Consider the following 20,388-nt stretch of genomic DNA (forward strand, 5'->3'; position numbering starts at 1 on the left):
CGTGAATTGTGTTTGTTTCAGGAATATTAGCGCGTTATATGATTCTGGGCAGCATGTTCATATTCAGGCAGTAGAGGATAGCTTTCTCAACGTAGACATCCGTCCGTTTTGGGAAGCAGTCTCGCTCGAGGAAAGCTAGAGGCGAAAACGTTTTATTCTGAAACTTTTTTACACCGGACATTCGGTGCTCCTTATGAGGTCTTGACGCTGAGTCCAACTACCTCGGTTGTGGCAGCCGAAGACGAGAATTTATAACACCAGTGTACGGAACCGAACAGGCGGATAAGACGCTGTGTCGCCGGTCGTTGTTATCGCCGTGTTGCACGGTAGCGTAATGCGATGTGAGAAAGCTTACAAAGCTTGGACAGCGCCGCTTAACCGGTTTAACCGACAGTGGACTTGCCAGCCGCAAAGACTTGACTGACTTCAGATAAAAAATAAAAAAAAAAAACAACACAACCCTGCGATGTTTGTGCATTTCCCAGTAAGTAACTGTCCTTACCCTACACTGCAGAGATAGAGCTCCCAGTGGGTTCAGGCTGTTATTAATCTTTTTTATCTTACTGTTAATCTGTTTGGAGATGTCAGCTGTCTGAGCGGAGCCTGATGTGCATGCACGATTCGCCTGGCAGAGCTAAGTTCGCGTGGCCACGTTATTGAGGGTAGGGGGCACGAGCTGCTGAATAAATATTTAGTACATATTGTGTAATTATTTGCAGTACAAGCTTTGCTTCCCGGTTCTTCGACACTCATAAACTAATTCACACGGACTTACATGCAGAGAGGCTCTAACAGCTAATGCTCTGATCGCCGATATCCCCCACAAAATGTCTTAATGAACGGGATGCATGGTCACTTATTGAGTAAATTAAGAATGCAGGACCATGGTTGAATACGATGCAGAGGATAAATGTCTCCATACGGCTCACAGCATGTCGTCCTCACTTAAAGTCCTGCAACACCTCGCACTTCTTCAACTGTACACACTTCAGCTTTATTATTATTATTATTACTCTTTTTTGTGTCGCCTATTTAACGCCCCTGAGTTATTCTGCGTTTCGTCTTAACACACTGAACTATGCACGACACCGAGCCTGTTGGACCGGGATTGAGGTCACTGATCTTAAGGTATAATCCACTATGGCAATTAACCTTTCACCGGTCCGAGATCAGTAGGCAAGGTCACCCCTGGGTGCTGTTCTCGCCGTCTCCACAGTGCGCCGCATTTAAAACCCTCAAACGGAGTTTTATACAGTCGGTAAGGTGCATTATCAGTGTCAAAGACAGCCGATGTCCCCTAACAAAACTATGAAAAGACCCCTCTTAAACCATTAAAGACAAAGGAAGCACTGGTTTATGCGCTACGTCCTTTGATTTTATAGATTTCTAAGGAAAAAGTGGATTCAGAAACAACATTTAGCGCACAGAATTATTTGAGTTCGTGCCAATTAGTTGTTTGCCCGATTGTCTGCTATGATTTAAGTCTAAATCTGCATTTTTTTTTTTCAAACGAACGGTCTTTTTTCTGCAATGTTCCTTAAAAAAAAGAAAGGTGACAGTTCTGATCACTTCTAAAGAACATGAATAAAGCATCACAGTTTGTTTCCACATGTTACAGCCTTGTTGCCCAAGTTTAAAGTTGCTTGGAAAGAAAAATAGTTCCTTCTATACTGCAATTTGGCTTTTATTGTTGTCTAGTTTTTGTGCAAAGCCAGTCATATTTACTCTATGGAGAGTAATCATAATGCTTTATTTGTTTATTCATGTTTATTAAAACTGGTCTCTTTAATTATTTACAGAGAGTTATCACCAAACTTCAGCTTATGACTTTGCATGAGTGAGAGACAAGGTGTTGGCTTTACTCTGTCTGTCCTTCAAGCATTCCTGTGACTGTGACCTTTGGAGTGTGTCACGCAGCATAAGGGGGAGGGTTACTCGAGCAGCGTGCACAAACCTGGATAGATACAGTGGAATATGTGTCTTGAGCAGCAAAAGTACGAGTGCACATGCGGCGAACCACAGAGGAAACAAAGCTGTTGTCAGTGTACATGTGAAGATTGCTACTGCTGTTATTGCTAAGATCCTTTAAATGAAGAAATATGCACAGCTAGCTCTCAGACATCATGGTTATTATGAGGCTGGACAACATGTCGGGTTGTGACTGCTGAAATGACAAATGGCAGGTGAGAACATGAAAAATGGCTCTGCTGTAAATTCTGTGATGGCACTCAAAAACCTTTGCTTACTTTGCAGGTGTCCTGAGAACTGCACACTTCAACCGAAAGCAATAGCACTTCATTGAGCTACCACCAGGACACCCAGATATATAGGCTTCAAACTCAGCAAACAGGTAATCTCTTTTCACCTCACTTTTTATGCAGATGAAATATTACGCTATGCCTCAATAAGAATTATGCCCTCCATTTGTGTTATATAGCCTCCCCTGCCTCACAGTGCCTTCTTTTAAGGCTGTGATGGACTCTTAGCTGGCAATGTTAATGTCTCCTTCAGAGAATACTCAAGGGGTATGTTGAGAAATACAGCTAAAAAACAACAGAGAATGATTTTGATGGTGTTGGATTCTCATTTCACACCCAAAATATGACAGGTGTCAATCTGTTAAATCCAGGCATCTCAGAAGGCCTATAGAAAGGTTGGGCTGTGATTGCCCCGCAAACCTAAAAAAAGATGCATGAGAGACAAGTGGTGCATGGAGGGGAGCGAGGATAAGTCGTTTAAATCGATGTGTGGATGTCCAAAATCCAGAGTGAGGAGAAAGGAGCGGTGGAGGTATCAGTCTGAGGCAAGTTCTCTGTTTTTGAGATGCTGTATGCTGCAGTTTCTGTTGAGCAGAATCAAAATCTGAGCTTCACACAATGTGAAGACACATGTGGACATTCCTGGTGATACACCAAACAAATAGTAAGCTCATTTATGACCTCGCCATCATCTTCTTATAGACCCGTAGCTCTAAAGTAGGACTGAACATATTTCTTCAGTGTCTCCTCTCAGCAGCCTTTTGTGATGGCCCTCCATCATATGAGCAGTTTTTGTTCCAAACACATTTTTGAACGTGTAGTTAGTATGTGACACCCCAGCCTTTAAATCAACGTGTATTAACATTTAGAAGTTAAAATAGTGATGAAACCTGCTTTTGTCGGAGTGTATCTTGAGTGCCTCTGGATCTAATGTGTTTTAGCGCCACTGTATCCGTCCATCTCCCAGCTGTTAGAGAGAGCCGATCGTAGCCCGGCCCATCTCAACACACAGCCGACACGAGCTAGCAAGCGCTGGCGGTCTGGAAACCAATTTTTCCGTCAAACGTGTGCCATGATATCACACCGTGTAGAGACCGAAGTGCTGTACTAGTCACCGGTATCAGGTAAGACGCAGCCTAGTCCGGGTTAGAGTGACAAAAATAAACCTCGGCCCCAGGAGGAGAGAGCTGGTCAGTCAGGATTAGTGCTAGCTACTGCTAGCTTACTTAGCTAAAGTAGCTAACCCACAGTTATCATAATGTGTCCGCTGTTGTTGAAGCTAATGCTAACGCTACTCAAAACATGCTGGTACATAAGTTTACAGTACACACTTCTATGGCGAGTTTAATAGATAACAAAGCACTTGAGCCCACCTCAGATGCTTTTGCGCACTGTTTAATCTGCTTTAATCAAGCTAACAGTAACCATATCACGTTAGCTATTATCACCTGCTTTTTAACATTTTCTTTACTGAAACCTGTGTTCCTCATTTGCCGAAGCAAATATGGAACTGGCGAACGGTGCACATGGTACGTGAGGGGGATAGTTGTTGGTCTGTAGAGTAAAATTGAGTCACATTGCCGATTATCTGGGCTCGTTCACTAGTCCTAATGTTATTGGCTGATCCATTTAGTGGGCTTGTAAACTCAGTGCAAGTAAGCTAAACTTTAAACAGGCTAGGGTTGCTGTGACCCCTTCGCTGTCTGCCAAATGGCGCTGCACGTCCAGAGTCCAAAGAAAGTGTGGACTGCCAGCTACTACACCAGTGCTGTTGAACTAATATGACAAAGGCATACTTGGTTTGCAATTAATGATATCTGGAGCATGTCATACGTTCCTTGCTTAGTGTCTTGAACCCAGGAAGTGAGGTAAAAAGTCTTAATCTACAACCTTATTTCTCTGTATTACCTATTGTGTTTTTGTAAAGCACACAATAAACTGAGAAGATTCCAGGAAATACTTCATCAAAGCATTAATGATGGCCAACTCAGATGTGTTTTCCTTAGAGTTGTGTCCTATAAATTTGCTGTGAATTGTATCAATGTGAAGTTGTCAGTGCAGGTTTGATCATTGTAAACATCTATAAAGGAGTAATTTATAACACATATTCACAGTCCTGTACATTGACATAAACAAACAGCAGAGGTCAAGACTAGGATCTTATTGATCATGTGCCATAAACACACAGATTGTTGACTATTTTTGTAATCAGGGTGATAGTTAACATGTTTAGAGACTGCATGTCAGTGCGTACCTTCATTTAGTTGTAGTAAACTTTGCAAGTAAAATAAACAGTTCTCAATTAATTAGACAGTATCCCATTCCAGTGTGCACGTAAACAGCATGTAATGTTGTCACTGTGGGTGAGGACACTTTGTAAATATAGAGCCTGCAAGTGGATTAACAGCCCAACTGATAAATGAGGAAAAATGGTCGGTAATTGCGGCTGATTGTCAACATGTGCACACGAGAAAACCACAAGTCACTTTCAGGTCTTAGCTGGATTGAGGCTACTTAGGCTGCAGAGATCTCATCTTATCGTCCTCACACAGCGATCTGTTAAGTTGGAACAAGAGCAAAATCGTTCAAGTAAGCCTCTGCGTTCGTGTATCCATTGATGAGTTAAAGCCCAGAGACAGACATGGCACACACTACAGTTCATGCCCCAGGCTTGTTGATCCCCTTTTCACCCACTTTTCTGATCTCCAAAGTGCTGTTGATAAAGTCAATTTAACAACATCTGAATATGCATTTCTGCCATAATTTCCTAAGAAGTCGGTTTCAAACAGTATAATGAACAATTTGTCTTCATTTGGCTTTAAAGTGCACTGACTGGGTCTCGTTATAGGGGTGTAATTATGATAGTGGTATACACTTCTGAATGGATTATTACCATAATTTGGGCCGGGCAGAGTCTTGGTCACTTTGCTCACACACACATATTCACCCACCGGTTTTACTTGAATGCAAGAAACCCCATGACACAGATTCCCATTTGACGTTACTGCATTATGTGTCAAAGAGATCAGACTGCTTTTAGGCTAATTATCTGATTTATAATGGATGCAGTGTATGATCGACTTTAAGAGCCCTGACAGCTGGCTTTAGGAGTAAGTTACTGGAAGGTCATAACTGTACACTTACTTAAGAAATTAAATCTCTTCTTTTATTGTCATAATGTTTTTTGTCATAAGGAGTTGTATTTCTCTCACAGTATACATTTGGCCGGCATTTTAATCAGTTCCATTTCATCATTAAGCCTTCCTGTATTATACTGTCTTTGTTGGAGTTTGTGGCACTCTTGACCTTGGAGAATCTGCTCAAACTGAGGAATCTGTAGTATGTGAGAGTGAAAGTGTGTGTTGTTATTTTCATGATTTTGAGGATCATTTGTTTGTTGTTGTCACTCGTAGTGAGACGGAGGAGGAAATTGTAATAGTTTGCTCATAGATTTAAACGTAAATGTTGGTGATTCTGTCCCCTGCAGTGCTGAAATTGTGCCACAGATGTTATGGTGGCAATATATATTAACCATAATTGTGCACTTATGTGCCTTCCGTGTGCTTGTATTTAGCTTCATAAGCACGCATTTGAGTTCATTGCAAGCATGAAGTATTCACCATGCTTATTCCTGTAATGAAATTGAGAACTACAGACAGCCTTTGGCAGGCGGGCAGGTTGCTGCAGTACTCTTACTGCTATACTTGAACATAAGTTATGTGTCTGTATAGAGAAGAGTGGTCACTGTTCATGAGCGTAGCAACCTTCATCCAGTCACCTTGGCTATTTTCATGTCTAGAAATACTTAAGAGAAATACTTCACACTGTGGGGATGATTTGAGGACTGTATAGTTTTATTTTAGGCATGAAAGGTTCTAGTTTGGTGAATCTAAGGTGTTTGTCATGGCTTAAGAAGCCTAACTGTGGGGAAAAAATAGCACAAAAAAAAAACAACCAAGGGACAAAGTGCTTCTGAGGAATGAGAGTGGGAACAAGCTGGCCTTCTGTGATGTTAACATGCTGATGATGCAAAATCTGGGTGCTCTACACAGTCCGTGCTTCCAGCAGAGAAAATTGACCATAAACCTAATGTGAAGTGACTACAGGTTACTTGGTTAGTAGCTCCTGGGTTTAGTCTAGAGTGGGTTATTTGGGCTTTAACTGATCTGAGTAGTTGGTCTAAATGCTCAGGTACATTTGGTTTCGACTGGATTGAGGCAACATTTACAGTTCAGAGTTTCTGCTCGGTTCCATCTTTTAGCTCCATCCTCTTTACTCTGTGGACCCATCACCAAACCACTCGGCCCCCAGGCCAGTCATTCACTGGTGCCATCAGCACTGGCTGGACTATGCAAAGTAACTCCGGAGTTGTCAGAGAATCACTAAGCTTGTCTGTTAGACACAGGAGGCTTCTTTAGGGTTTATTTTCTTTGTATTGAGTCTCAAACTGAGTATTTTAGTTTGCTTCCTGGGATCCCAAAGGAGGTTTTTTGTTGAGATAAGGACACATTCATTGGTAGTCGAACTGTGGGGTTTGTATTGAGCACTGGCTGCCTCCTTGGCAGAGGTCTGAGAGCATTTTCCAGTTGGATTTTCTGTGTTTTTAGGAGTCTGTTCACTCTGATATAGACTCAGAAAAGCTAACATTAATTTTGAAAGTGAAAATGAATAGGATAATTAGCCTAAAGAATATTATTTTAAAGTCCTGCTCCCATAGCCCCCACTGGCCCTTAGACAAGTGTAGTGAGGACCCCTGGTGTAAAGGCTTGGAGACGACATTTTAGGCTGTGATAGGGTCCTGTGGTGGGGCATTACTGGCACTTTTAAACCTTCTCTTTTCGATGGAAGATGCCATAAAGGGATTAAATCAGATGCTTACAAGAGAATTGCAGTGATTGTGATTATGAAAATGGCAGTCTGTACTTAGATGCCTCTTAACATGTCCATAATCTGACCTGTCCCACATGCGAGCAAAAGTCCAATACTGCTCTTCTTTTACCATAGGGCATGAAGGTATTTTAAAGGCAAAGATGTGAGGTGAAAGGTTGTGTCCTTTAATAACATCGACCTGTCTTTGTCCTCTAGACATCATGTCTTCCAGGGAGCGTCGGTCAGATGTCTACATTAAGGCAGAACCCAGCAGTCCAGAGGGAGGTGGGGGAGGTCGGACCAGCCCTGGTGGGGCCTCCTCAGACTCCTCTCAAAGTGGAGGTGGAGGAACCAGAGGAGATGGCGCAAAGCGTTACTCCCCGCCACTCTACACACCAGCTCTGCGTTGCCACTTCAAAGATGAGGGTGGTGATGGGGCAGAGGAGGGCTCCACTGGAAATGGAGCAGGGCGATGCAAGTATGCCCTGAGCACGCTGCCCAAGAGGCTGTGTTTAGTATGTGGGGATGTGGCGTCAGGTTACCATTACGGCGTGGCATCATGTGAGGCCTGCAAAGCATTCTTCAAGAGAACCATCCAAGGTGTGTGTTGCGGTGAAGTTCAAGTGTTTGCATAGCAGAACAACAGTCAAAAGTTAATGTTTTCCTCTGACACCTTCTGTAATGTTGAGCAGTTGTATGTTTGGAGTACTTAAATCATGTTAAATGTTCTGTTCTTCCATGAAGGTAACATTGAATACAGCTGTCCAGCATCGAATGAGTGTGAGATCACCAAGAGGCGCAGAAAGGCTTGTCAGGCATGCCGCTTCACAAAGTGCCTCAAAGTAGGCATGCTGAAAGAGGGTGAGTGTTCATGCTCTTTTTTGATTAATATTATATGTGAAAGGTCTTTTGCTCACATTTTAAATATGGTGTATGTTTACTCTGTTTTCCCGACATAAAACATCTAAATTATTTACTTTTCCACAATGTAGGAGTTCGTCTTGACAGGGTCAGAGGTGGAAGGCAGAAGTACAAAAGGCGCCCAGAAGTGGAGAATGCAACATACCAGAGTGCCCCTCTACCACTTACAAAGGAGAGTGAAAAAGGTGGGATTTCTATTCTCATCTGGTCAGTTTTTTGTTTTACAACAGGCCACGTTGTGGAATACTATCAAAAAAATCAGTTTGTGCTCATAGAATAACAAGCGACTCAATAACACAGCCGAGTTTTGGTTAAGCTATATGTATTAGACTTTCATTTATCTCTGGGAATGGCTTATGCTTTTTTTGTAGCGAAAGGTGTCTTACTGTTGCTAGGCAACGTGTTATCAGCAGTCAATTGATTGTGTGCTGGCAAACTACGTGTAACGAGCAACTTCAACTGTGTTCACTGACAAACAAATCTAAACTTTGGGGTCGTCGGCAGCAGTTCAGCTGGGAGGGAAATCCTGATAACTTCTTTTCTACATCAGTGTTCCTAAACCAAAGTCAGTGTGCTGCTAACTGAGATCTGAATCCAGAGGATATATGATATGAATAATTGTCCTGTTAGTTGTATTTACTGCTTGATGTTGTGTACATTCATTAGAGGTGTCATATATGTAACTATGTTAAATCTGTGTGTAAGTCTCTTGAACAGAGCTGCTTAAGGATTAAGGAATTTCAGTGTAAACTGTTGAATCATATTTGTAAAATGTGACCATCTCCCAGCCACTGACAGACAAATGTACACAAATGTATGAAGGTACACGGCTACTTTTATTTGTGCATCATTTTAATCCATCTTTTGTTGATTTCTTCACATAGGTTCCTCTAACATCATTGTGTCCCACCTTCTCGTGGCCGAGCCAGAAAAGTTATTTGCCATGCCCGACCCTCTGCAGCCCGACACAGCCCAGCGCACGCTCACCACCCTTTGTGACCTTGCTGACCGTGAGCTGGTCGTCATCATTGGGTGGGCCAAACACATTCCTGGTAAGAGATGCAGAGAGGATAGAATAGGGGAGGGGAGCCAATGATGGCGTAGCAGCAGTAGAAGAATGTAGGGTATGCAATCTCACCAGGAAGAAACTTGCTGTGTCACTCAGGCCATGATTTCTGCATTCTGAGCACTGACCATTATAAATGGCCTGTTCTGATGGCTGAACAGCCTAATTTATAGGTGTGAGACACTGAATAGGTAAAGCAAGCTGTCTGGAACAAAATGTACAGTCAATGAATTTATTGGTATGAGTGGTAGGTTAGAGCAGGAGATGCTAGATTTCTGCTGACTCCAGCTGAACTGATGCAGTGCTGAACTGTTACAAGCTGGAGTTGGGTCACCAGCTGCCTTTTTGGCTACTGTAAAGACAAGGGACGAGTGCTTTCTGTGCTAGCGGACACCAAAAATGTGAACCTATTGCCAGTTTACCTCCTCTGCATTTAAATTCCACCCTCTCCCTGTCTGTTACTTTCCCTGCAGGCTTCCTGTCACTGTCCCTAGCAGACCAGATGTCCGTGCTGCAATCAGTGTGGCTGGAGGTGCTGGTGCTGGGTGTAGCGTACCGCTCTCTCGGCTGCGAGGACGAGGTGGTGTTCGCAGAGGATTTTGTCCTTGATGAGGAAATGTCACGTGTTGCTGGACTGACAGAGCTAAATGCAGCAATTAGTCAACTTGCTCGCCGTTTCCGTGCACTAAATGTGGACCGGGAGGAATTTGTCATGCTAAAAGCCATCGCACTCACTAACTCAGGTACTTACACTCGTGTAGTTGAACATTTATGCACTCAGATTAGACAGGACTCAGTATTTTGGCAAACCAACATTAGCATGAATCTCATGGTGTCAAACCTAATATTATAGAACAGTGGTATAGCTAAAGTTGCAGGTTTTCATCTTTCTTACCATGATAAGATCATAAGTCATTATCAGATGATTGAAACCTGAAGAAAACGAGTTCCATTAGTTAAACTTCAGAGTTTATTCACTTAAGAAATAGAATAACGTAATGTAAATGTTTCACGGGTTAAACATGCCTTGCTGTAGAATATATTTTTTGATAAAGTAACATAGAATAACATCTAGATAAAAACATTTATCTTTGCAAACTTGCTTTATCTGCCTTAACAAAACAAGTTAGCTTGGCGTGGTTGCTGTGCAGCTTTTGAGGTGCTGGTAAAGATTTGCTGTTAGATCAATCCATATCGCATAAAAATGCCCAAAGTTTATCATCGTTAGACATAAATTTTATTATAATCCTTAGTTGAACCCTAGTTTCCAGTTTATTAGGTACATTATTGGGTAGATTTATAAGCTAAAACTTAGACAGTCTGTTACAACAATCCTGCAGTTGATCCTCCCTTCATGAAAGTCCTGATGTGCAGTTGCTGAAACTGTTTTCGAGGGGTGTTGATTGAACTTTACGGTCGTTCTGGAGGCTGCTGTTTGTGATGCTGCTGAACTGTACTGTGATCTACTGAGAGGTGTTTCTCATATTTATTATACCTTCACTGATACAATCTCAGAATACTGCACTGCACTTCAACGGCACCACAAAGCACAGGCACCAAAATGACCATAAAGTTGAATTGACATTGTAAAAGAGTGTGAACATAAACCATGACCTTCATGAAGGTTTCGAATCATTGCATTAGTTTTAGTTAGGAGTACTAAAGAAACCTGGAACTACTGTCTGTTTTCATGTCTTAAAACTAGGGCTGTCAGTTTAACGCGCTAATTAGATTAATTAATTATGCTGCAAATTAACGTGCTATAAAAATTAACGCAATTAATCATGAGTGGCAAGTCAATGCGCAAGCATTTTAAATTTGGTCCTTTGAGTGACCCGTAGGCTGCATCCTACCTGCACTACTAGTCAAAAGCAGGGTGACAACAGACGTGGATGCGACACCGGAGAGCGAGGCAAGCCTACTTGGACCTTTGAACGGCAAGTTTATTTATAAAAAGAACAAAGACGGGACTATTAACAAGAACGCAGTGATTTGTATCTTGTGTAAAAAAGAATTTTCCTATCACCGTAGCAGCTCCAGCCTGAATTATCATTTAAACGCTAAACATGTAGTTGCTGCTAGTGCCGCTAGTGCTACCGTGAGCTCACTCCGCCAACCCACACTTGCTGAGTTAGGAAAACGAATGAGCAAAGCCACGACAGAAACACTGACAAACTCAATCGCAAAGTGGGTTGCTGCTGATTGCAGGCCGATTTCAATCGTGGAAGACGAGGGCCTAAAAGAGGCGTTTCAGATAGCGTCATCTGACTCTGATTTCCAGCTACCGTCGAGAACTACAGTGATGAAAAGAATTCACCAGCTGTAGTGTGAATGTCAGTGAATTGTAATGTCCTAGAATTCAAATTCTTTATTTGGGGACCTTTAGCAGATATGAGATTAAAATGTGATTAATTAGATTAATTAATTACAAATCCTGTAATTAATTAGATAATTTTTTTTAATCGCCTGACAGCACTACTTAAAACACTAAGAAATATTTGGGGCTTTAAACCCACTATTTGACTGGTGCAATATGCATGCATTAGTGTGTTCTACCATTGTGGGACTGTGCATCCTTCCACACGTAAGCAGCTGGTTAATCGATGTAATCAGGCCTGTCTGTTGTCCAGCTTTTTATCTTGATGGGATTATGGGCATGTCTGCAGCCAAAGGTGCATGATAACATGAGAAAGATCTTACATTGCCAGTGTTAGGTGCAGTGAATGCAACTGCACCAAAAAAATGGCCTTCTAGTCTTTGGCAGGCAGATCTATCACTGCAGAAACATACAGTATAGAGTAGAGATTGGTTGAATAGTTATCAGGTGTGACCATTATGTAGACCTCCCTTAAACATTCACTAAAGATTACTTTCACCAGGACATAATCTAGCATGTCCTGCTTGTGCTACAGACCCACTGTTTGATTGGTAAACAAAGGCTAGTGTTAGTTTGTATTTGTAGTAAGTGACTGGGCAACACAGGTTTTCATTCTGTGGCAAAAGCTATGAAAAGTTTAACACCCTACACCCTGCCTTACCATGTGCTCCCCGCTGTTCTCTCAGACTCTGTTTACATCGAGGACATGGAGGCGGTGCAGAAGCTGCGGGACCTCCTCCACCAGGCCCTGCTGGAGCTGGAATGTCAGCGGCGCCCAGATGACCCCCAGCGGGCAGGCCGTCTCCTTTTAACATTGCCTCTCCTCCGACAAACTGCTGGTCGTGCTCTTACCACCTTCTACAGCATCAAGACCCGTGGTGGTGTACCCATGCACAAACTGTTCCTGGAGATGCTGGAAGCCATGATGGACTCTCCCTAGAGCAGGAAGCCGCAGACGTAAAGAAGATGCAGAGAAAGACCCAACACAGACCTAGTCTTTAAGAGTGGATGAGTGGTTTGTGAGAAGTGAAAGATTTTATTAGAGAATTAATAATGAGGAAAGTGGTCCTTTCTCCCTAGGCTCTGTGAAGAGAGGAAAAGAATATGAGAAAAGAAAAACCTTGTATTTGTGTCCCTAAGTGGGAATAGGTTATTTACAGTAAGATGTAACTGCCAAACTTCAGTAAAAGGCTCCGAGAGTGAAAACATACAACACAAATGCCAGAAAACGTCTCAGTTTCAACAGTTTTCATGGCGTGTTCCATCACAGCATTGATCTGCAGTTGCATAACCACTGAAGAACAACATTTAGGTACCCAAGAACAGACTGCAATCATGTGGCTTTTGAACTTTTTTAAAAATAATGCAACATCTGCTCATAAAAGCCATAACAACATATCCAGTGAAAGGCTTGAGGGTCCAGTATATGGTCAGATTGACATGCACATGCAGTGCTTGTATTTACTATAGTTTAGTGTGCCGTTGTAGGCAAATTCATAGGAATTACTTGCAATATGTTAAAAGCAATATAACGACTCGATTATTGTCTGTCACATTTAAAATGTGGATAAAAGGCTGAGGTTGATCTAGCTGTGTGTATGTCAGTAGTTCTCTGCTCTCAGGACCCCAAGTGTTGATTTTTTGTTTTGTTTTATTCTAACTTCTAGTAGAGACTGGTTTGGGCCAGGGATGCCAGGTGACTAGATTTAAAAGTCTGGTAAGAGAGAAAACCACCAGCACTTCTGGGGTCAAATACTGGAGTTGGGAACCACTGGTGTACATAGTAGGTGCAGGATTCTTTATAAAAGGTTGTGCAATCGATTTGTTGTCCAGGAGACATGCATATGAGGATTGTGTGCTCATAAAATGCTCTACTTGGAAGGTAATATATTCAGTGTTGTATGTAAATCCTATTGGCACACAAAAAACTGGCTTCCATACAAGCAAGCGTGTGCGTTCTGTGTGCAGTCTAAACCAATGAGCTACACCGAGATCAGGGAAGAACACAACTCTTTGACATTAAAGCCAGTGTGGCAACAACAGTGGGTGGAAAAGAAATGCATATGCCTCATCTGCTTTTTTATACTGTCCTCCTCCACTAGATCTAACCACTATTTTTGACTCCAGCAGCTGTGCTGTCCAGAAATAATGATCTGACCTGTTTGATTTGTGGTCTAACACTAACCCATATGATTGATAGGCGTATGATGAGATTTTGCTGCATTTTCTGCAGCAGTGAAGAGCGTTGCATAAAAGATCTCGGTAGTTTCAATGTGAGATCCCTCCTTTCTGTACGTACATCTGTCGAACTTTAACTTGTAAGGGGCCGTGATGGGCTCAGGACAACGAGAAATGCAACATATGCAACATCTTCCTTTTGGATGTTGAAACCTTGTGTAACAGCATCCTGAAAGTCCTACTCATAGTCCAGCAGGTTTGTATACTGACAATAGAAATTACCATCGTAGGAAGCTTCACATGCAATGCAAGGCTGCAGCATCTGATGGCAAAAATCAGATCCGTAAATATATTTAGTGGCCAACCGGCCGTTCATCTTTTAGTCATGTACAGTTCCATTTAAATAAACAGAAACATGCAGTTTATAGTGGAAGATAATAAAGCCAGCAAATGTGATATGAATTCCCCATTCTAATTCTATTTGTGCAGCTTACAGTATTCAGAAGTTTGTAAAGACTTGAAACTTGCTTTTTCATACATTTTCCTTTCTAGGATTTAAGGGTATTTTATTTACATTGTGACACTGTTGTGGGTTTGGTATTGAAATGAAGCTTTCCATTCAGGATATTATAAATACTAATTGTTTTTTTGTTTTTTTTTTTGTTTTGTTTTTTAATGTAAGCAGTGGTGTGTTTTCTGGAGCTAACTGTCATTTTAGGGATCAATTTACATGGCTCTATAGATTTAGCAGCATGGTGAGGCTACAGAGGGCTACCTCAGACGGCAGAGTAAGCCAGATGGCCAAATAACTGTGGAGACAAATGTAATTGTTGATCTTTTGATTTGTCAAGTTGAGTATTGGGTTCATTGAATGTCTTGCAGTTGCGCAAACACCTGAGATCATTTTTTTCCTTTGTTTTCATAACTCTAAGGTGTATATGGCTCATTGATCATACGATGCCCCATGGTACAAAGTGTCATTCACTGGGGTGGGGGCAAGCCTACACTTAGTGTGGCTTCGCAGGAATAATGGTGCAGTTCGGAAATGCTGGAAGTCATTTATGGCGGTTCAGACTGAAAACAGTTCAACTTGCGACCCCGATGTCTCGGACTACAGATTCACCTGTTTGGTGATTCATAGGTTACAACTTACATATTCTTGTCATCTAAAAAAAAGTTTTTGGTCTCTGTTTACTAATTTGTCAAATAGTAAACAGTTCTGAAGCAGACAAATCTAGATGCCTGGGTGGAATTAGAGCTCTTCATCTTAACTTGGTCATTTACACAAAGGTAGACTTTTCATTAGCATACAACCATGTTTAAGGTACGTCAGGTTAGGGTGAGGGCAAGGTCATTTGCAGTGTCACTGTTAAAATTATACAGTCATTTGTAGTTTTATTAAATATGTGCGCATTAATATAAATGAGCAATACAATAAATTACCAAACCTCACACATTTCCTTGTATAGCCACAGTGTATATTTAACATTGCCAGTTATAATGAAGGATAGCAACTAAACGTTATATTATTTAGAAGTTCAAATCAATGTTTGTATTTTGAAAGACTATTTAAATGATTAAATTCTATTTTTTACTCAATTTACCGTTGTTTGTTGACACTGCTTTATTTTTGTGTGTGATATTGGCTGTGAATTTCTGTGTGTAGGCTATTTTTTCTTTTTGTTTGTTTGTTTCATTTAGATAAAACAGTTTGATGTCCTTGTCTAAACATGTCCGCATAAAAATCACTGTGAAAAAAGTGAGATCTTCCACTGTCTGACGCAACAGGGAGTGGATAATTGTAGGTGCTTTGTGTTGTGTAATAAATGGACACACCACCACCACATATCATTGGTCTCATCTCTCCGTGTATATTTATGTATGTGTATTTATGTGTGTGTGTGTGTATTAGATTGGTGTAGTGTGATGAAGACCTGTTAAAACCTTCAATTTCATGATTAATATGTTTGAACAGGCAGTGCATATAAAACATTTGGATACACACCTTACTGATCATGAGGGACAGTCCTTCAAAGATTGTGCAAAACACTTTTCAAATGAATACATAAGAATACATGACTGTAGCTGATTGACCATACCTGTCTATCACACTCAATACACCACCATGTGTCTGTGAATGAAGTTTTGCAGCTGTGCATCATGTTTGACTGTAGGTGTCACTTTTGTAAGACAGTTATGAAAGCTGTTGCCTCATCCTCCTGTCAAGTCTTATGTAGGACTGTCAGTGACTGTGCTAGTTAATGTTAGCATACAACTATACCAATCACATGCTACACTGGACATATGGCTTCTTGCTAGCAGATGGCGCAGTAAATAAAGATTTAGCAGGCCCAAATCTGGATGCTAAGTCCCAGCAGCCAAACTCAGTGCGGGACTGTAAACTTACTGCAGGGAAAAGTGGAGTACGTTAGCTGCAGTGACAGTACCGCTAAGTCAGGTGGAGGTGTGTCTGCGAGCAGAAACGCGACACGGGACACGCTGCATCCTCCACACTCACAGTTACAAGCTACTCACCACTAGCTAGTTTTAACGGGAGCTACAATGCTTTCCGTCACCGCCTCTCTGATCAGGAGCACTCGTGCTGTCCAGTCAGTCAGGCTGCTCCAAACGTCTACCACCGCCAAGATGCCAATTCAGGTAAGATTTGCGTGCGTTAAGCTAAAGTTAGCCGTGTGTGCTATATGGCGTATGTAGAGACGTGTCGTTGTATTTTGTACCGAGATTTAAAATAAGCAACGGCTACATCCCTGGCGGCTGTATCTCGCCATGCTAACGGTCCCTCTCAAACCCGTCGCCATGACAGCCGTGTGCTGGGATCACAGAATGTTTGTTCGTCACGGCCGCTGCTGTCCTCTTCGTACTTCACCAGAAACTTCTTACGCACTTGCTGGGCTTCATTTGAACGTAGCATAACGCAAAATGTCTTTGGGCTGTCGCTTGGCTGGTCCAGTGCCTTTTATAACGTTAATGTCACTCGGAGAAAGATTTTTGACCTTTTTTAAGACCTCGGCCGTCAACATCAAACTTGTTTCATTGTTTTAATTGCATTGTTTATCACAGCGTCAGTACAACTTGTAACTTGGAGAATAAGATTTACGTACAACTACCATAAACCTGTAACTTAGTTCACAGCTGACTGTGAGCCAACTTTATGTTCAGAAAATCTCTGTCATATTGTTAAAGTTCCCTTCTTCCGAGTCATTCTCGCTCTTTGAGAAGGATTGAAAGCACTTAGTGAGTTAAAATATCATGTATGTCTTGCAATGTCAGTGGTAAATTTGAGCATTCGGCCATTTTGAAGGGAGAGCTGCATGTATGTGGTGATTTGTCGCCCTCCAGTGGCCACGTGCTCAAATGTGCGCCTATTGGAATTATCTGATTATCTTCTCGACTTCATTTGCAACTCAGAGAAGCCTAACTGAAGACTGCTTTACTTTAATAACCCCTGTTGAGATGTGGAATTAAAAAAAAACAAAAACAAAACTTATTTCATTCTTATGTTTTGTCCATATCTTGCCTATGCATTCATCAAAGTATACATGTGACTATACACAATAAAACTACTGTAAACATCTGTGTGCATTCTACAAAAACTGTCAGACAAAAAGCAACAATGCTAATATATTAAACCATCTCTCAATATATTCGTATTCTGTTGATGTCCACTATAAAAGTGCTCTTACATGCATGCAGAGTTAGCAGCATTTAAGTCCAAATCATTCGCATCACAAGTCTGTACTGTACATAGATACCGTGCGTGCTTTGTAAGCTTGCTGACACTTTCTTGAATATGTAAGGAATCAACAGATTGTATGATAATTTGAGAAAGTATGCCTGCTTTCCTCATCATTGTCTTCTAAACCCCCAACAGGTTGGTGAACATCTCCCCGCAGTGGAGGTCCAGGAAGGGGAGCCGGGAAATAAGGTGGCGATGGATCAGCTCTTCAAGGGGAAGAAGGGAGTCCTCTTTGCTGTACCTGGAGCTTTTACCCCTGGTTGTTCCAAGGTTGAGTTCGCACTCTTGCCTCTGTTTGCTGTGGCTTGTGCGCAGTCATCTTTGCATGGGCTGACATTATGTTTCTCTTGCTGCTTTCAGACTCACCTCCCAGGTTTTGTGCAGCAGGCCGAGGAACTGAAGAGTAAAGGTATACAGGAGGTTGCTTGCATTTCTATCAATGATGCATTTGTCATGGCTGCCTGGGGAAAGGAGCATGGAACAGATGGCAAGGTATGGACTACATCATTTTATGTGAATTTCTGTGAATGTCTATTTTAAAATCGCTCACATCATCCTTGTGTCTTGTAAAGTCGGTTTAGGACAGTTTCCTTACATCAGAGTTTCTAAGTGGCCTTGTTTAAGAGAAGAGAGGTTGATGATACAACAGATACATTAAAAACAGACATGAAGTGCACTATGATATTTCAGATATCTAGAATGTTGAGCTCACTGCTGCCTTCTCTTGCAGGTTCGAATGCTGGCTGATCCCACTGGAGCCTTTACAAAGGTAAATAAAGTGTGTGGTATGTTTAAGTTCTGTCTAATCTGACTGTGTGTACTCACCTGTCTCTTTTTTCTTTCTGCCTCTTAGGCCGTTGACCTGTTGCTTGACAGTGATCAGATTGTGCAGGTACTTGGGAACAAGCGATCCAAGAGGTAATGAGCCTTTTGCAGTTTTGTAATAACAACTTCATCCTATATGTAATTTTTTATCCTTTTTTCCCCTAATCAGTTAAATCCAATGTCAGCTCAGGCCGTGACACCAAGGACTCCCTATCCCTAACTGTCCAGTATTTTATTTGAGTGTCTGAGCTTGGAAATGTATGCTCAGTGTAGAGCTCTCAAAGCAGAGTGATTTCTTGGGTGTGCACACTGCTGTTTGCTAACAATGCCACTATGCAATGTGTTACATAGTGGCATTGTGATTCACACGTCTAAAATCTCAGTTTACTGATAACTGTAGAGTGAGTCTTTAGACTCATGTGAATGTTCATTGCATCAGCATTTCTAGAATAACACCGAGAAAAACACAAATATCACACTTGATTTCATGTTTGTGACATATTGTGACTCATTTAGTTTCAGTTCTAAATTAATTTACTATTATTAGTACTGTTATTATTTTATTCTAGTTTGAATTTTTCATGAAGGTGCTTACTAAATTACTTTCAGGGTCATGCCCCAAAATAAATCTTTTCACAGTCAGCGTCTGGCTTTTTCTCGTACATGTGAGGTTCATAGCTTTAAATCAGCGTGGACTTCATCCTGTGTTTCAGATATGCTTTGCTGGTGGAAGACGGAGTTGTGAAGAAGGTCAACGTGGAGCCCGATGGCACTGGGCTGACCTGCAGCCTGGCTTCCAACATTCTGTCTGACCTGTAGGGTTATTTAGAGCTTATCAAACCACACTGCAACACTCACTACATTTACATGCAGTCAAGTAACCCTTTCATAACCGGAATATCAGCAATGACCCGGTTGCGCACGGCCATGTAAACACCAATAACACTTTTGAAAAACCGGAATATGACCCCTGGGTTACTCCTTTTCCAACCCGAATATTTGGTCATGTATACGCCTGTCGGAATATCCCCATCGAACGGAACATTAATTTGTGTTCTGTGCATGTTCTGTTCACATGGAATCTTGGTCTTTTGAGTGCAGGTAGCATGGAGATGGATGGCACAGCTCCGGCTCCATTTCCTATTTCTTCACGTTCTTGCCTTCCATTAATGAAGAAAGTGAGACAGAATAGTGTCAAGTACTGGTGGTGGGTCAGCACCAGCCCCGGGCTGTTCATTGTCCGCCGTGCTGCTGTTGTTGTTGTTTTTGGATACAGGAAGTAGAAGCTGAAATGATGCGCATTGCGTCATGACGTTGTCCGTGCGTCGCTGTTTTGATCAGGATATCCCAATTGAATAACCCTGTTTGCTCACGCATGTAAACAGGTTATTCCGAATGTTTCAGAAACCAGAATATTGACCATAACCCGAATATTGACTGCATGTAAACGTAGTGACTGAGTTTCTGTAAAAGTTGCACTAGCCTTGTATCAACCTTTTCATGCCCCCTCCTGTTCACAAAGATGGATGCAAATGTCACCTGGATGCTAATGTCAAAAACACATCTGGAAGGTTATTAATGCGCACAATGGACATAAATAGCAATCCAAAGGAAGGTGCATCATCCTCTGTATACTGTTACTTGTGAGTCAATAAAGTTCACCTTAATGGCACTAATCACATTTCCTGTATTGCTCATAGGGTAAGTTATTTGTCTGTTAATGAAATATCCCACACCTGTGATCCTATAATAAACGATGCAAGAGGACAAAGTGTCCAGTGTCACACTTTTTTCATGGGATATTTTGATTCAAAGTAAGCATGAATAGTGATATTTATCAGGGTTTATTCCATTGCGTTGATATATATACATATTTTTATACTTAGATTTTTTTTTTCACTTACTTGCATGCACATAATGTTCAATTCTTATTTTGCCAATCTGTTCAGCTTTGTTGTCCTCCTGTACAGATGTATGGCTATGTTTATCTTTCTTCTTGAAAATTGTTCTTGGAACTAAATGTCCCATTGAGAGCAACTTAAACCCGCAGTGAAATTCCTTAAATGTGGCTATATACTTGGCCAGTAAAGCTGATTCTGCAGCAGAAATGTTACAATGAGTGCGTAGGTAGGTCTAT

The 20,388-nt window shown here is 41.6% G+C and overlaps 2 protein-coding genes across 3 annotated transcripts; both read left to right on the plus strand.

Annotated features, from left to right (window-relative positions):
• Positions 1–195: 195 nt before the first annotated feature.
• esrra (estrogen-related receptor alpha) lies at positions 196–15,515 on the plus strand. 2 transcript variants are annotated; one of them, XM_070982499.1, is made up of 8 exons: positions 196–484; positions 2,254–2,350; positions 7,344–7,727; positions 7,872–7,988; positions 8,120–8,233; positions 8,933–9,100; positions 9,588–9,857; positions 12,178–15,515. In XM_070982499.1, the coding sequence occupies exons 3-8, from the start codon at positions 7,349–7,351 to the stop codon at positions 12,429–12,431; spliced, it is 1,302 nt and encodes a 433-aa protein (XP_070838600.1). In that variant the 5' UTR covers positions 196–484; positions 2,254–2,350; positions 7,344–7,348; the 3' UTR covers positions 12,432–15,515. The 2 variants fall into 2 exon arrangements, with proteins under 2 accessions (XP_070838600.1, XP_070838602.1); XM_070982501.1 differs by lacking the exons at positions 196–484; positions 2,254–2,350 and adding an exon at positions 3,234–3,382.
• prdx5 (peroxiredoxin 5) lies at positions 15,507–20,022 on the plus strand. Its single transcript, XM_070982502.1, has 6 exons — positions 15,507–16,327; positions 17,562–17,696; positions 17,787–17,918; positions 18,157–18,195; positions 18,280–18,344; positions 18,965–20,022. Exons 1-6 carry the CDS (start codon positions 16,232–16,234, stop codon positions 19,068–19,070), a joined length of 573 nt encoding a protein of 190 aa, XP_070838603.1. The 5' UTR covers positions 15,507–16,231; the 3' UTR covers positions 19,071–20,022.
• Positions 20,023–20,388: the final 366 nt, after the last annotated feature.

This window comes from Chaetodon trifascialis, chromosome 16 (genome assembly GCF_039877785.1).
Source record: "Chaetodon trifascialis isolate fChaTrf1 chromosome 16, fChaTrf1.hap1, whole genome shotgun sequence".
NCBI lineage: Eukaryota > Metazoa > Chordata > Actinopteri > Chaetodontiformes > Chaetodontidae > Chaetodon > Chaetodon trifascialis.